Below are 18,379 nucleotides of genomic sequence, written 5' to 3' on the forward strand. Positions count from 1 at the left end.
ATCATTGGCCTGCTCCGACGGCCCGCCCTCTGCCGCCATTGGTCCCGCCGTGACGCAGCCCCGCCCCCCGACGCCCTGACGCGCCCCTGAGCGCGTGGTTCCCTGTCTGTCCGTTGCGGGCGCCATGGCCAGGACAGCTGTGGTACTCGTGAGTGCTCCCGCTCTCCCTGGTTTCTAGGCCCAGCGCGACCTCCCTGCAGTCAGGAGCCCGTCCTGCCTTTCTTCCCCGCAGGTAGCACAGCCCTCGTCCTCTGCCTTCTGCCTTCGTGCCTGGGTTCCTGCGTGCATCCTCTGGGAAGTGCAGGTGAGGAGGCGGCTCGGGTCGTCGCTCCCTGAAGGCCGCGGTGTACGCGCGGGGTCTGGGGGTGTTGGCGCCTCACACCCACACTGGCTAGAGGGACGGCAAGGGGCAGGCAGGGCCGTGGAAGGGGCTGGCGTCACAGGCCGCGACCTGCAGTCTGAATTGCTGAGGGTGAGATGGGAGTGGGAGAAGGGTGGCCAGACTGTCGCCCTGGGAATTCCTTCCTCCAAAGCACTGCCGCTACCAGGGAAAGGGACGTTCCTGAATATCCCTTTCTTCAGGAACAGAATGTACGCTGCTGTTTCTCTATGTTCCGGTCCTGAGCTCCTGCCCACCACCAGACAGGGGCAGGTGCAGTGGGAAGAGCAAGTACTGTACCATTTTTATAGCGCATCTCATTTTTTTGCTCGTGTTTGTCTTGTTGGCTGACACACACTTCATGAGATGTTAGCAAAACCTCATTTTACTGGGAAGGAAACTGTCTTAAGTCACTTTTTGGTCACAGGGGCAAACTAGCCAACACCCTCAGCTTATGTGAGAAGATTGTTATTTTGGCTCACAGTTCCAGGAGTTTCGTCCATGGTTGGCAGAGTCAAATGCAGAAACAGCGTGGAGGAAGGGCCTGGACGAGGCCAACTAAGCTTAAGACAGTCAGGAAGCAGAGAGAGAAGGGAATAGATAAACCATGTCATGTCCCCAACCTCTTCCAACCAGGCCCCACCTCCTAACAGCACATTTAGCTGTGGGCGCCTGCATGTATTTATCAATGGGTTAATCTACCGATGGATGTAACACCCCCACAATCCAATCACCTTCATAACACACGAGACCCTGGGGGGATACCCAGATCTAAACTACAACAGAAACTAAACACCAAAGCTGAACTGTACCTGAAACGTAGTACAATATACATTCAGTAAATACGTACGGGTGGAATGAATGCATGCGCTTGTAAAGGAGCTGAGCCTATCCACCACTGCATTCCCTGTACCAGAGCCAAGTCTGGGCAGTAGTAACTCTGCAGATATTGGTCAGATAGAGAAGTGGAGTGATGTGCTTTGGAACAGGCATTGATGGAAAATTTTTAGAAACTCCGCAACTTTTCCAGGTATTGTTTTAGGTATTGTGAATACAATGCCAGGAAAGACTAGTAAGATCTCTGTTCTTGTGTTAGGGGAGATAGAAAATAAACTCATAAACAGTATATGAACAGGCAGTTTTGCATAATGATAAATGAGTGACTAAGTGGAAAACTGTTAACTAAGAGACTGGGGGAGGAGTTGCTTTAGGCGAGTCATCTCTGATGAGCTTTGCCTCTCTGCTGAAACTTTGAGGACATAAAAGAAGCTAGTCATGGAAATAGTAGGCTCAGAGGATTATAGGAAAAGGGAAGTCTAATTGCAAAAGCCCTAACGTAGGAAAGAACTTGACTCTTTTGAAGAGCATCATAAACTCTGCTATAGTTGGAATATAGAGAAAGTAGTACAAGATGAATTTGGAGAGATAAGTAGAAGCCTAATCACGTAGGGCTTTAGGCTATGGAGAGTTACTCTTAGAATAAGTTTGGGATTTTTTTTAAAGTGTGCTGTGAAACCACTCGTGAACTTTGGGAAAAGGACTGGCATGATTGCTTTTGCTGTTTAAAAGGTTGTTTTGCAGCAAATGGATCTTGGGCAGGGAGCAAGATTCATGGCAAAAGACAATAGAGAAATTCAAGATTCCATAACAAAAGTTTGACATAAAGTGGCCGAAGAGTTAGGTGTGTATGAGGTACATTTTTGCTGGCAAAGTGTGCAGATTTTTGGTATTTTGAATATAGGGATGAACAAACAGGAAGAGTCACTCCTAGCTTCTAGGTTTTTGCTTGAGTATGAGTAGGTGGCTGAACCATTTGCCAAATGGAAAAGATTGTAGAAGAAAGAGAGAGGAGTTTTATTTTGGTTACCTTAATTTTTGAAGTTCTGAGTCTTGAGTTTTGTGCAAAGAAAGAACAAAAGACAGGAGATTAAAAATTGGGGTCACTGGTATATAGGAAAAAACTACCTAAAGTAAGTGTGCTCATGGAGAACATTCCAGTTATTAGAGGGGTAAAAAATAAGCAAAGAGGAGGGAGGAATAGCCAGTGAAATAGGAATAAACTCCAAATGGGGTGGTGATGTAAAAAGCAAGACAACAAAGCATAGTTGATGGTATTGAATGGTACTGAGCGGTCAAGTAAAATAAAAAGAGATTGGTATGTTGGATTTTGTCAACACATAGTAGTTGTGTGGCTTGACAGGTACAATGAAGATGTGATGAGAAGAAATCTAATATAGCACTGCAGACATCTCACGATATTTTACTATGGAAAGCTGATGATTGGAAGTAGTAGAGAAATAGGTGAGGAAAGAGTTCTTAAAGACAAGGATCTTAAAGCATATTTTAAAAACTAGTATGAGTGATCTAATATAGAGCATTTATGTAAAATGAATTTGGTGTAAGAGAATGTGTCCATCCATTTTTTAAATTTTGTTTTGCTTGTCTTTTGACAAACAATTTAAAGGAGGAGGAAAAAGTTATTTTGGCTTATAGTTTCAGAAGTGAGGCAGAACAAATCTTTGGTTTATTTAGTAAGTGTCTTAGTCACTTTCCTTGTCACTGAGACATAATACCAGATACTCACAACTGAAAGAAGGAAAGGTTTATGTTGGCTCACTATTTCAGTCCAGGGTCAGCCAACTCAAAGACAGAAATGGAATGGCAGATGAAATGCCTTTCATATCATGGTGTCCAGAAGAAAGAGAGAATAGAGAACTAGTAACAGAGAGAAGCCTATCCAGGTCATATCCCTCTGTGACCTACCACTTTGACCAGTCCTGACCTTCTAAGGCCATAGTCAACTATAACCATCAGTGGATTCATCTAATGCTGCCATAATCCACTTTCCAAAAGTTCCAGCTCTGAATACATGAGCCTTTTGGGGAACATTGTAGATCTAAACCTTAACATTCTGCCTCTGGCATAGTTTGTCTATGCAAACTAAATTAATTCATCTCTAGGTTTTGCCAAAGTCTGAACAATTCCAACATACTAAAAAATTGAGTCAAAAGTCTCTTCTGAGGAACAAGGCAAACTCTTAGCTGTGGGCCCTGTAAAAGCAAGAAACTTAAAATACTTGCTATATACAATGGCTTAGAATAAGCATTTCCATTCCAAACAAGAAAAATAAAAGGACAGAAAGGAATGAGACCAACACCCAGCAAGGCAAAGATTATGACCTGCTGTTCCATGTCCAACACCCAGTGCAGTTATGGCAATATATGGCCTCCAAAGGGATTTGGTGGCTCCACCCCTTTGGTATTGACTGTTACAGCTCCCATGGCCTATTTTGTGGAGTGGCCCCACTTCACTGTCCACAGCATTCCTTAACACATGTTCCATGTTCCTAGCATCTCTAATTTCCTGGGGTCTTCACTGTGCTTTTGGCATTACTCTCACAGCTTTACAATTTGCCCCATCATGGGCACACTAGCTGGCCTCCCAGGCCTTCTGAAATCTGGGTAAAAGCCTCTATGACTCTATAACTCTTACATTCTGCCTGCCTGTAAAATGAGCACCATGTGGGATGAGGCCCCCTTGAATCATTGCTGCAGAGACCTCTGAGTACCTGGATGGCTGATCACTGTGAAACATTCCAGTAAACCAATTCCCTAGGCAGTCCTTCTCAAACAGAGAGCTCAGGGGTTCCTTCTTAGGTGACAGTTTCTCAGTTTTTACAACCTTTGTTATGGGTAAGATGGGGTCTTGCTGATTTCTGAGATACCCTCAAGCCATCTTTTCTATTTTCCTGATGCAAAGTACTTGTCTTTTTTTAATACTCATCTCTTCAGACCATAATCTTTTTGCTCCAATTTCATAGGCTTTTTCTTTCTGGCAAAAATTAACTTTTCAGATTTTTCAAATCATTTAGTTTTGCCATTTGTACATTTGACTAAAGACAGCAGTATCCATGCCACACCCTGAACATTATATTACTTTGAAATTTTCTCTACCAAATTAATTAGTCTGCTGCCCTTAATCTGTCTCTCTTGAAGTCTCAGGTTGTGAGCAAAATGTAGACAAATATTTTGCAGAGCATAACACACATGGCCTTCCAACCAACTACCAATAGAATCCTTGTTCCCAACTGAAAACTACTAAGCCTTGTCTTTCCTAGCATTCTTACCTTCCAACCTTTGACCAGAATCTCCCAAGCTTAGGACTTCTCTAACCAGCATTACTAAACCTTTCATAAATCTTCCCAGTAGCCAGTTCCAAAGGCTTCTAAATGACATGGTCAGATGCAGTCACAGCAACAACTCCATACCAAAATCTGTCTTAGTCATTTTCCTTATCACTGAAACACAATACCCAACACCCACAACTTAAAGGGGAGCAGGTTTATTTTGGTTCATAGTTTCATTCTGTGGTAGGCTGGCTTCAAGGCAGAAACAGCATGGCAGCGTAGCTCTTGTCATGGTGGTAAGGAAGCAGAGAAGAAGAGGGGCCAAGGAGGGAGATAAACCCTTTCAGGTCACACTCCCAGTGACCTGCCTCTTCCGACCAGTCCCCATCTTCTGACAGTAAATTTAACTCTGAACTCATCAATAGAGTATAACACCTCCAATAATCCACTCATCTTCCAAAAACCTAACCTCTCATCATATGAGACTTTCGGGGAACATTCTGGATCCAGACTTTCACATTAAGTCATTGTTGGCTGGTTCCATTGCTGGGCCTGTGGCAAGGCAGAACATCATGGCAGAAAGGCATGGTGAAGCACAGTCACTTATCTCGTGGCCACTATGAGCATGGGGCAGAAATAGAGGGGGAAAAGGGGCAAGGGACAACATATACTCTTCAAAGCCACACCCCAGTGACCTGTCTCATTCAGTGAGGCTCCACCTCCCAGTAAGCCCACTGAGCTCTGAAATCATCAATGCATTACTCCACTGATATAGCACCCTTGTGATCCAGTCACCTTCCAAAAGCCCCACCTCTGAACATTTGAGACTTTTCGGGGACATTTTAGCTCTAATCCATAGTAGAGAGTACATATACTTTAGGAATGTGGTCTTTGACAACACAAGGGGAAGTATAACAAGAATACATACAGCTATGGGTTTGGGGTGGGAACATGAGCAAGGGTGGGCTCTGGGTGTATGCAGTTTTGAGATTTGAGATGTGGCAAATTTGAAGAAAAATTTAATATGGCTAAAGTTTAGACTTCAAAGAATGAGGAGACAAATACAAGGGTCATATATGGTAATTTAAGGAGTTTGATATTTTTCTTCCATGGGTAACCATTGAAAACTATTAAGCAGAGAGTTGTCTTGATCATGAAGTTTAGGAAATTGTTCTGCATTGCGGAAATTACATTAAGTAGAAACAGTAGTAGAGGTTGGGAAAAAAGTTGGAAGTCCATTATAATATTTAAGAAAAAAAGATGCTATGGTCTGGTCTAGAGTAGTGGTAATTTGCCTGGAGAGAAGTAGACAACATAATGATTTAGTAATTTGGTGAATATTGGTAGGGAAAGAAGAGGGGAGAGGATTTGTAATTTGAGCAACTAGGTAGATAGTGGTTTCTTTTTCTAAGTAAGGAAAAAAAGGAATAGATTCAGCAGGAAAAGATGTTGATTTCATTTGTATGTGTGTCCATGGATTGTCTATAACCCTCACTCTCTAAACTGTTATATAGGTTTGGAATTGAGGTTCAAAGAGATGAAAGTTAATATGCTTGTAAGACAAGTAGATATATTCAATAAGTAGATAGATATACTAGTTAGAATCTCAAAAGAATGTCTCTAGGCAAACTCATCAGCATATTACTCATAATCAAAGCCATAGGAGTGAAATATTTTCTAGACATGTGTATAGAATGAGAAAAGAACAGGGAATAATTCTTAGGAACCCCAATATTTAAGAAATAGAGGGAAGAACCTAGTAAAGGGGACCAAAAAAAGATAACCAGAGAGTTAGAAAAAAGACAGAATAAGGACAAAATGAAGTATGAGAATTGAAAAACTAAAAATGGCATCCAGTTTTGTGTTGTGGTGTCCAGAAAGCTTTATTTAGAATAACTAAACCAATGGGCATGATTTACAAAGAGATTTCAGTGAAGGTGTGCCAACCAAATAGAAGAAAACAAAAGCAGGGAAGTCTCACTTATAATTGGTATTGAACTCTGTATGCACTATGACTCTAGGGAAATTTCCATTCTTAGTTTCTAAGTATTAATGCCACTATAAAATTTAATTTGTTTTCTTAAATATATACAGGGGAGAGATAAGGAACTATCTTAAAGTATTTAGCTAAAGCACAAAATGAATCATCTATATTTAGAAAACCAAGAAAGAGTTTGCCATAAACTTTGGCCAAATGACCTATGGTTTACCCAATGACACTGTTGTACGACATTGTTCGGAAAGAATAACTTCATAGTTTCACATATGAATACTCAGATAAACTCATGGTGTTATATCTGAAGACCCAGGAAAATACTTTATATGTGGTATTTATTTAAAAAGTGAAGATCCCACGCAGCATGTATTGGTATTCTGCCACTCTGTCTTTCAGTTGATCTGTCAGAGAGTATAAATCACAAACTTAAAGCTGGTAAAAATCCTTGGTTTGTCTAAATTCTCCCTCCATAACCATTTTATAGGTTTAGAATTGAGGTGCAAAGAGAAGTGACAAGAAATTTGCTCTATACTATGTTGAAAATGTTAAAAATGGAGAGTTTACATTGTCCAGTTCTTTTCACAACACTACATAGTGTCCTTTGTTAGTATGTATAATCAAACATATTCTAATAAAACAAGGTGAAAAAAAAATCAATCAAAATTTACCACTACTTTAAAAGAAAAGCCCAGCAGTGCAGTGATGGCAGCACATACTTGTAAAAATTTGGCAAACCGAAGCTTTTGCTAGAACTTTCACCAACACTTCACTTTTTTCCCATATATGTATATATCTCTATATATCTATATCTCTAGATATAGAGATATAGATATATAGATATATATTTTTTCACTATATATATTACTTTTTACCAAATAGATATATATAGATGTATATAGATGTGTGATTGTATTCTGTACTGCCTCATCTCAAAAAGGACCTTGAGAAACTTACTGAAATAAAGATAGCAACAAATAAAAAAAAGACGTGATAATAAATGTAAGGTCCTAGAAGATAAACCATTATGAAGACTTATTTTTGTGGTATACAGAGAGCATTCCATGGTTTCTAGATAGCTTAACCAGTAAACTTACATTTAGTTGTCTGTTTTTTAATTTGATTCTGCTTTCCCTAGGTGTCAGCATGAACTAACAAAAGTAGATAGTTCTATACCCATTAACAGATGACAAGAGATTGTAATTTATCCAAGATCATACAGCTGATTTCAGAGCCCTCATTCTTTCCTTTATACCAGCTAGCCATACATCTAATGGGAGGTTCTAACAATATGCAGTCTCTGTAACCAAAGACAGGTTACCTGGATCACCATGAATACTTCTAAAATATACAGGTAGGCTTTTGTTTACATCAAAATTTTTAAACAGTTGCTTAGATATGTTAGCAAGATGTTCTGTGAAAATATTGACTATTTAAAAAACAGTTATTAAAAGATAAAATGAATAAACTCTGTAATTTAGCTACACTTTAAATTACAATTTTTTTGTACCAGGGATCAAACTTAGGACCTTGCGCTTCCGAGGCAGGCATGGTGCCCAAATCACAATTTTTTAGTGAGATATTCTTGCATTGTAGTTCAGGCTGGCCTTGAACTCACTGTGTAGCGCAGGGTTGCCTCAAACTCCTGGGTACTAGGGTTACAGATATGTACCGCCACACCCAGCTAATACAAAATTTATATCAAGGTAATATTAATTTTGAAAATTGGTCAAATAAATGAAAGAGATGTCCAGAGAAAAAGAGAATTCTAAGAAAACATAGAGATGATGCGATACCTAAAGTTAAGAAGAAAGGGGACAGGTATAGTATTTAAAAAGAAGGACCTGAGGGGTTGGGGATGTAGCTCAATGGCACTGTGCCTGCCTGGCAAGTGAAAGAAAGGTTCTGAGTTCAATTTCTGGCACCCGCCAAAATATAAAATAAGATAAGATATAAAATACCTGGACAGTGGAGAGAGAGGTAAGACCTGACGTACTCTACCTACCCTGCTTTTGATCCTTACCTCACTCAGATATTTGGTTTTTCCCCTCAGCTCCTTCCATCTAAAATTATATTTAAAATATGTTCTAACCAGTGTGCTAGTTCTTTAAACTTTCTACTCTTTAGGTTTTTGTTCTCACTATAAAGGCAAACCTTTATTTTTAAATTCCTCTGTTGCTTATTTATCTGCTTTTGCAGATAAGTAATTTTTAAGGATCTTACTTTATAATTTGTTTCCTTTTTTCTTAATTCATTTGAAAAACCTGTTCTTGGTTTGGCGTACTCATTCTCTTCTCTTCCCCTCTCTCCTTCCCTCCCTCTTTCCTTCTTCCCTCTCTTTCTCCCCCAACCCAGTCTCCCCTTCCTTCTCTTTTCCTTTCTCCTTTCCTGTCATAAAGCAGAAAGGTTCATTCTAGCTCGGTTTTGTCAGTTGCTGGTCATTTAATGTGCTGCTTGTAGACCTGTGGCAGGGCAGTGTGTCATACTGGGAAGCACACAATGGGGAACCCTCACCTGGAGGACTGACTAGCCTCCTAGTCTCCTTTGACCAGTGACCCACGAGCTACTGCTGGGCCACATTCTTACAGATTCCACCCTCTTCCAGTAGTGCTACTTCCTGGGACTAAGCCCTTATTTAACATGTGGCCTCTGGGGGGCATTCCAGATCCAAACTATAGTATCCACCCTGGTTCCCAAAAGCTTATGTCTATCTCACCAAGAAAAATGCATTCACTTAGTATACCTCTGAGAAACTCCAAAGTCTTAGCTCTTCCACAGTTGCCAAAAAGTCCAAGTCCAAAGTCTCCCCCCAAGACTTAAGGCAAACTCAGCTCTGAACACCAGTACAAATAAAAAAGTTTCATGCTTCCAATATATGGTAGTGGGACAAGCACAGAGTCCACGTTCATATTCCAAAAGGCAAGACTAATAAGGGTAGAGAAATGAAGGTTTAGACTAAAGCAAGACTGGGGCTAGGGATTTAGCTTAGTGGCACCGCACCTGCCTTGTAAGCACAAAGTCCTTAGTTTGATCCCAGGTACCCCACCCCCGACAAAAAAAAAAAAACTAAAGCAAGACCAAAACCAGTAGGACAAACATGAAATCTTAGTCCCTTTGTCCATTGTCCAGGTCCATTCATGACCACTCTTCTGGGCTTACTGCTTCTTTTCTGAGCTTCCCTCAGTAGGGGTCTCATGGTCTGAGTGTCTCCGCTGCAACTTCAGCTTCACCCTCACAAGTTCACTGTGTATGCTCTGCTGAAGACTGTTTACAAGGACTCCAACCCTGTCATACAATGCCTGACCTCGCAGCCTGTCCTTTGAAATCTTCGTAAGGCCTGTGACTTTCTTAGTCTCACATGCTCCTTAACTGCCTCACCAGCATCATGTGAATGACACTTAAGGTCTGCTACTGCCATGAGCTGTACCTTGGCCCACTTGAACCAATGGTGCACAAGCCTATTGAGTGCCTTGTCAGCAAAGCATGGGGAAGTGAATCCATTCGAGGATGGCTTACTCTGGCTTTCTTGTTAATTATGTAGAAATTACTTTTTATTTTGTGTGTCTGACATTTTAAACTCCATTCAGTGCTTACTCCACAAATATTTAGAGTGCCACTATGTGCCAGGCAGTATGTCAATCAGGAGTAAAGCTAGATATAGTCCCTCCTTCCACGAAGTCCAAAGGCTCCCAGGTCCATCTGAGATGGAACAGACCCACCACGGCCTAGCTTGTCTGCTGTTTACAACCAAAAATTCTGAATAAAATACCAAAAACAAGTACCTGAGGACTCTAAAAAATAAGTACATCAGGCAGACTTTGAAAGACAAATTACACATGTAGATTTTGTTGGTTTTACAGTTTTTGACCTAAGATAGGCCTCAAATATGTCAGTGTGTTAGGGTAGCACGGGAGACTGAAACTACAGCACAGAATCTACTTGTGTGGCCTAAAGACCTGGAAAATGGGCCAAAAAGAATGTGAGGAAGCCCTGTTTGTTAGTAGAGAGTTTTGTTGTCTGTTTTTAACTCTTACAGATTTTCCTCAAGGGCAGGCCCTGTTTGTACATTAGAAGTGCTTAAAACTCAGGAAAAAACCCTCATCTTATGGCCAGAGGAATCAGGAAAGGAGGTCCTAAGAGCTAGTGATGGGGTAGAGGTGCCATTAAGATAAAAGATTGAAGAGGGGCTCCTCAATTCTTGTGCAATCCCAGCCCAGGGTCATGGGCACCTCAAGCGTTGCATACATGAGATAAACCCAAAGCAGCAGAGCAAAAGCTGAGAAAAACAACTGAGATTGGAGCCAATGCCAGAAGATAAGAGAGCTTATGATCTTCATCTAACCAGTTTGATTGCTAAAACAAACAAAAAATTAATATTCTTCAGAGAATTTTCAAAGAACCTTAGAGTCTAGATGACAAATGTCTGTATTATACTCTAAAGCTGTTAGACATAAAGAGCCAGAGGATTGTCTTGGGGCAAAGAAATTCGACAAATGAAAACTCATGGTGATATGCACATTGGAATTATCAAAGACTTAAAGTAACTCTTAAAACTATGTTCCAGTGGTAAAGATAAGCACAGTGGTAATGAAAGGGAAGATACAGAATAGTGCTAGCCACTAAGGACTAGAGGCACCTCCCTGCTCTGTGATCAGCAGTGCAGGAGGGACAAACACTTTAGCCAACACTCCCTACCTACCTTGACAAGGTGGCAGACGAGCAACCTTAGCCAGCTGGAACAAAGCCCCTCCGGCCCCCATACAACCCCAGAACTAAAGCTGTCAGTGGAGTGAAACTGAGGAAGCAGCAGGGTCTGCAAGGAACACAAAGTACAGGGACCTGGAAGCAGCCTCAGGCTGGCTCCACTGGAGGGTGCCAGAACAGCTAAGATAGCATGGAAACAGCCTCAGTGGGGAACCGTGTGGGAGCTGACCATGGAATTTTTTTATTTTCCTTGTTTTTGACTGCTGGATTTGGTTTCCATTATCTGTTTTTGGGGGGTTTTATTTGTTTTGCATGTGTGTGAATGTGTGGTTTAGGTTTCTACTTTAATTTTTGTTCTGTTCTATCCACCCCCCCAATCTCTTGATTTCTATTTTTATGTGAGTGAACAATGTCTCCTGTCTTTCTGGCTTGCCTTAGTATTTTTCTGTTTTTCTCCTCCACTCTTTTGTTCCTGCTCTTTTCTCCAGTCTCCTGAAGCCTGGGTGTTTATCTTGTACAGTCCAGTCTTGCTTCTACTATACTACTTTTCACTTATCTCTCTGTATTGTCTCCTGTTGTTCTTAAATTGCCCCACTATGGGGTATAATCACTCTACTAAGAGGAAACTCACTACAAACAAGTGCCTGATTTCTGTTGGATTTTGTTATAAAAAGGTACAGTTTGCTTATATGGTTAAAGGTACCAAACTAACAGATACCACAGTTTGACAGTTACTAGGCTGTACTGGATGTTATTTTTAGTGCTAACTGTATTACTTTAGCCAGGATGTCATACCTATTGTAACCAATAGTTCTCCCCTTATATGACAACATTGTGATTATCTGGAGTCACAACCATTACCATAGTCCAGTACCAAAGGAATAGGTGCTGAGTTAAATAGATAGCAAACTTGAATCCTTAACATATTGGGAAGGTCGAATCTTGGGATAGACACAAAAACCAAGAACCACCTATACTGAGAAGACATCTCTGAGGAATAGACATTTCCTTGGGAAACCTTGATATAAGTGATAAAGCTTGATAAACTAAATACCATAAGAAACTTACAAGCAACAACTCAGAAAACAAAATAAAACAAAAAATGAGAAAATGACAAAAGACTCAGAAGCAAAATGTAACCCTAGACAGCCAGCCCACCAAGGCTAAGTCCAGGGGACGGTGAGATAGAGAAAAATGGAATCTACTCACTGGATTTTTTCTGAATTGATTACTGCAGAGGTGAAAAAACAAGTAAGGCAATAGAGAAAATAATCTTCCAGGTAAAAAAAGAAATGGCAGTTAAAATGAAAGACATGCCCAATGGAGCTAGAGTAGGTACAGATTTTTTAAAAATAAAGCTTAGCAAAATGATGGAAACCATGAATGCCCATATATGAAAGAAATGGAGTCCATAAAACAGATTGAAACATAACCAGAAGGTTAAAACTCCATAGAAAGTATTCATAATCATTTGAACCAAAATGATAGAATTTCAGAGCTAGAAGACAATTGTAGTTAACACGAAAAGAAAAATTTCTTGAAATACAGCAAAAATCATTAAAAATCCAACAATTGCAAGATGATGCAGAGAAATAATACATGATTGATTGGAGTCAGTGAGACTCTTGGTGATAGCACATATGCTATGGAAAAGCTGTTTCAAGAAGTAATGGCAGCACACTTCTCAAACTTGAAAAAAAATTGACATACAAATAAGTGAGGTACATAGAACTCCAAATAACCATGACCAAAATAAATCCACATCAAGGCACATAATAATCAAGATTCCAGAAATTCAGCACAAAAACAGAGTATTAAGAGCTGCTGGAGAAATGAATCACATATAAAGGAAAGCCCATCAGAATCACAAAGGATTTCTCAACACATACTCTTAAGGCAAGGAGAGCCTAGAGTGAAGTATTTTGAGCCCTAAAAGAAAACAACCTCCAACCCAGATGGATGTACCTCGCAAAACTGTCTTTCATTATTGACAGAGAAATAAAATACCTCCATAACAAAAACAACTGAAGAAAATCATAACCAACAGACCAGCTCTACAAAGGATTCTGAAGGGCATTTTACACAGCAGTAATGAAAAGCACAACTTCAAGAACACCAATAGAAGGAAGCCACCTGGCAGGGCAAGTAATTAAACAGGAAAACTGTATGACAAGGATAACCCAATACATATCAGCTATAACAATCAATGTAAATGGTCTCAATTTACCGATCAAGACTGGCAGAATGGTTTAAGAAATGAGGTCCAATATATGCTGCATACAGGAAACACACAACTCAAAAATTCATAGACTGGAAGTCAAAGGGTGGAAAATAATGTTTCATGTGACAGGAACCAAAAAGAAAGCAGGGGTAGCCATGCTGTTTGCCCTCATTGTGAACTTCAAGCCAAGACTGGTCAAGAGAACAAGAAGGTCACTACATACTTATTAAAGGAACACTTCAAGAAGAGGAGGTAACAATTATAAATATATGTGCATCAAATATAGGTGCACCCAGCTATGTAAAACATATATTAATGGACATGAAGAATCTAATTAGTGTTAACACAGAATACCCCACTATCACAAATAGATCAACCAGACAAAAAATTAACAACTATCAGAACTGAACCAAACCTGTGAACAAATGAACTAAGCAGATGTCTACAGAGTATTCCACCCCAAAACTTCAGAATACACATTCTCAGCTGCACATGGGACATTCTCCAAAATAGACCAATACAAGCCCATAGAATGTGCATACGTTAATGCAAAGGACTTGAAATCATCCCTTGCATATTATCTGACTATAGTGCAATGAAACTGGAAATCAATGGCAAGGAAACTACAAAAACCCCATAAACATATGGAAATTATTAAATAATACCCCTTTAATAACCAGTGGATTGCAGATGAAATTAGAAATTAAACAGTGTCTACAATTAAATGACAATACTGATACAACATACTGCAACTTATGGGATGCAATGAAAGCAGTCCCAATAGGGAAATTTATAGCAGTGAATTCTCACATCAGGAAAACAGAATGAGCTCAAATAAATAATCTAATGTTGAAATTCAGTCTTCTAGAAAAAGAACAAGTCAAGCCTAAAGGTTGTATGAGGGAGAAAAATTATAAGGACAAGAGGAGAAATTAATGCAATTGAGACTAAAAACAATACAAAGAATCAATAAATCCAAGGGTTGGTTCTCTAAAAGATTAAATAAAATTGATAAACCCTTATCCAACTTTATCAAAAAAAGGAAAGAAAAGACCCAAATTAATGCATTAAGGAATGAAAAGGGTGAAATCACAACAGATGCTGTGGAAATCCAAAAAAATATCAATACCTACTATGAAAACTTCTACTCTAATAAGATGGAAAACATAGAAATGAACAGATTTCTACATACATATGAATTACCAAAGGTGAAACAAGATACTAAAATTCTAATTAACCCAGTATCAGCCATTGAAATTGAAAATATAATTAAAAACTTACCAACAAAGAAAAGTCGAGATCTTGATAGTTTCACTGCTGCATTCTACAAAAAACTTACAGAAGATCTACTGCCAGTTCTCCTCAAACTCTTTAATTCCTGGAAGCAAGTATTACCCTGATACTAAAAATGGAGAAGGACCCAATCAAAGAAGAGAACTACAGTCTCCCTATAGAAAGAACATAGATGCAAAAATCCTCAGTAAGATACTGGCAAACAGAATGCAGCAAATCTCAAGAAGATTACGCACCATAATCAAGTACAATTCATCCCAGATATTCAGGGGGTAGTTCAACATATGCAAATCAACAAATGTAATATGCCATATCAGCAGAGCCAAAGACAAAAATCACATGATCATCTCAATTTATGTAGAAAAAGCATTTGACAAAGTCCCAACACTCATTCATGATTACACTTGATTTTAGCCAAAAGGCTGAGAAGTGATACCCATTCATGATTAAAACCCTATAGAAAATTGAAATAGATGGTCCTTACCTCAATCTGATGAAAGGCATCTATGACAAACCAGTAGCCAACATCATACTAAATGGGAAAAAAAAAAACTGAAAGCTTTCACTGTAAAATCAGGGACAAGACAAGGATTCCACTGTGGCCACTCTTACTCAACATTGTTCTGGAAACATTAACCAGAGCAACTAGAAAAGAAATAAGAATAGGAAAGGGAGAAGTTAAACTATCAATATTTGCAGATGACATGATACTCTACATAGAAGACCCCAAAAACTCCACCAAAAGATTTGTGGATTTAATAACCAAATTCAGTAGCAAAGCTGGATATAAAGTCAACACTCAAAACTCAATAGTCTTAGCCAGTTGTGGTGGTGCACACCTGTAATCCCAGCCCTCGGGAGGTTGAGGCAGAAGGATCACTGTGAGTTTGAGACCAGCCCAGGTCAGTCTCAACTAATAGTGAAACCCTGTCTCAAAAAAAAATATAGCCTTCCTCTACACAAACAGAAATTAAAGGAAACATCTTTCACAATAACATTGAAAAAATTAAGTAGGAATCATTGTAATGAAGAAACTCTATCTTGAAAACTACAGTACTCTGAAAAAGGAGATCAAAGAGGATATTAGAAAATGGAAAGATATCCCTTGCTTTTGGGTAAGGAAGAACCAATGTAGTGAAAATGGCCATACTCCCAAAATTATTATGCAGATTTAAAGCAGTCGTGATCAAAATTCCATCAGCATATCTCACAGAATTAGAGAAAACAATTCTAAAATTCACTTGAAACCAGAAAAGACCTAGAATAGCAAAGACAATTCTAGGCAACAAAGGCAAAGTAGAGGGCGTCACAAGCCCTGAGTTGAAATTATAGTACAGTGCTACCATGGTAGGGGGGGGAAAAAAAAAACAACAACAACAACAACAAAAAACCCAGACCTGAAGATCAGTGGAACAGACTAGAAAATACAGAAACAACCCCAAACACTCTCAGCCACTTTGTCTTTGACAAAGGGGCCAAACACATCCACTGTAAAAAGAATAGCCTCTCTGAAAAGTAGTGCTGGAAAAACTAGCTTTCTACATATCAAAGTCTAAAACTAAACCCATATCTCTCATCATTCACTAAACTAAAATAAAAATGGATCAAAGATTTAAATATTAAAATAGAAACACTCCTGGAAGAGAGACTGGGGAGAACTCTTGAGGACATATAGGGGTAGGCAAAGACTTCATGAATAAAACCCAGACTGCATGGGAGGTAAGACAAAGATTCAACAACTGGGATCTCACCCTATTAAAAAGCTTTTGTGGGCCAGGGATTTAGCTCAGTGGTGCCACTGCCTGCTTCACAAGCACAGGGTCCTGAATTTGATCCCCAGTACCAAAAAAAGAAAAAAAAACTTTTGCACTGCAAAAAAAAAATCAGTGAAAAATCAACCCATAGAGTGGGAAGAAACTCTAGTCAGTAGTCCCTCAGACAGCAGGCTAATATCTAGAACATACAAAGAATTGGAAAAAATCATACCACTCAAATTTAAAGACCCAGTTGGGTTGGTGGTGCACACCTCTAATCTCAGCAATCAGGAGGCTGAGGCAGGAAGATCCCCATGAGTTCAAGGCCAGCCTGGGCTACCTAGTGAGCTAAGGCTAGCTTAACTACAAAGCGAGACCCTGTCTCAAAAAAAATTTTTAAAGACCCAATTCAAAAGTGGGCATCTGAAGTGAAAAAGACATTCCTCAGATGAAGAAGTAGAAATAACAAACATGAAACAATGTTCAACATCACTGGTCATCTGAGAGATGTAATTAAAACATTGCTGAGATACCATCTCACTCCAGAAAGAACAGCTATTATCAAGAAATCAACCAAAAACAAATGCTGGCTGTTTGGAGAAAGGAACCCTTCATCACTGTAGGTAGGAGTGCAGACTAGTGCAACCACTGTGGATATCAGTGTAAGATTCCTAAAAAAAAACCCAACTAGAATTAGCGGTCCCTTTTGACCCAGCTGTACCTTTCCTAGGTATCTTCCCAAAAGAATTAAAAGCATCATACCACAGCTATGTATGTATACTTAAGTTTATAGCAACACAGTTTGTAATAGCTAAATCTTGGAAACAACCCAAATGCCCACCAATTGATGAATGGATAAAGAAGATATGGTTTTTTCTATACAATGGAATACTACTCGGCCATAAAGAAGGATCAGCTTGAGACATTTATAGCTAAATGGATGCACCTTGAAGGGGTATACTCGAGTGAAATATATCAGACACACTTGTAAATATCACATTGTCTCTCTAGTATAAGAAACTAAAAATGTAAATAGGGACCAAAATGTATAATACACAATGTGAAATTTAAAAAATCATTCAGTAGGAAGGGGGAACTAAAGAGGGAAGACGGGAAAAGGAAGGAAAGGAAATAATTAATAAAAAAAATAGAAATGGCTTTTGTAAATAATGGGAAGAGGGATTGAAGAGAGGGAAAGGGAAGGGGGAAAAAGGAATCAAGATACATCATGTAAAGGTACGAATTCCCTATGAAAAATGTGATCATTATCTCAATCTAAGTTGTATCAATAAAATGAAAAATAAGAAAAGAACAAGTAAGCCAGGCATACTGGCATATGCCTATAATCCAAGCACTTTGCAAAACTGCTGCAGGAGGATTGCAAGCTGAAGCCCAACCTGGGCAATTTAGCAACTTACCAAGGCCCTGTGTCCCAAAGGGTTCAGAGTGTTGTGATATAGCTAGATGCAAAAGGCCATAGGTTCAATCCCCAGTACAAAAAAGAGAGAGACAGTAAAAGAAGACAAGACACAAGATTTGCAAACTAAAAGTATATCTGCAATAAAAATTTCCCTGGATAGGCTCAGTGACAGAATGAAAAAGAAACAAGGAAAGAATGCATGGACTTGATGACTGAAAATAGAACTTGTTCACTCTAAAAAAAAGAAAAAAATTTGGAAAATAATTTGAACAGAAGCTTAATGAAGTCTAAGATACCATGGTAGAGTCTACAGATGCACTCAACAATCACCCTAATGAATACAAAGTTTCAAATTGAGGTAAGTGTTTTGAAGAAAATGAGCAAGGGACCCAGAGATTTAGCTCAATGGTGCCGACACCTGCCTCACAAGCACGAGGTCCCGAGTTTGGTTCCTGGTACCAAAAAAAAAAAAAAAAAACAAAAAAAAAA

General features: G+C 39.3%; 1 protein-coding gene across 2 annotated transcripts in view; it reads left to right on the plus strand.

The window, feature by feature from the left end:
* Positions 1 to 243: 243 nt before the first annotated feature.
* Slc9b1 (solute carrier family 9 member B1) overlaps positions 244 to 18,379 on the plus strand; it is a 53,899-nt gene continuing 35,763 nt past the window's right edge. Inside the window, exon 1 of one of the 2 annotated variants that reach the window (XM_010641575.1) lies at positions 244 to 304. Coding sequence is in view for 1 of the 2 variants with exons in the window: in XM_010641574.1 (XP_010639876.1) it covers positions 7,830 to 7,852 (23 nt within the window). In the remaining variant the exon portion in view is untranslated. Of the gene's footprint in view, positions 305 to 7,779; positions 7,853 to 18,379 lie in introns of those variants that run through there. The other variant, XM_010641574.1, reaches the window with a different exon arrangement.

This window comes from Fukomys damarensis, unplaced genomic scaffold (assembly GCF_012274545.1).
Source record: "Fukomys damarensis isolate Sample0158 unplaced genomic scaffold, DMR_v1.0_HiC HiC_scaffold_25, whole genome shotgun sequence".
NCBI classification, from domain to species: domain Eukaryota; kingdom Metazoa; phylum Chordata; class Mammalia; order Rodentia; family Bathyergidae; genus Fukomys; species Fukomys damarensis.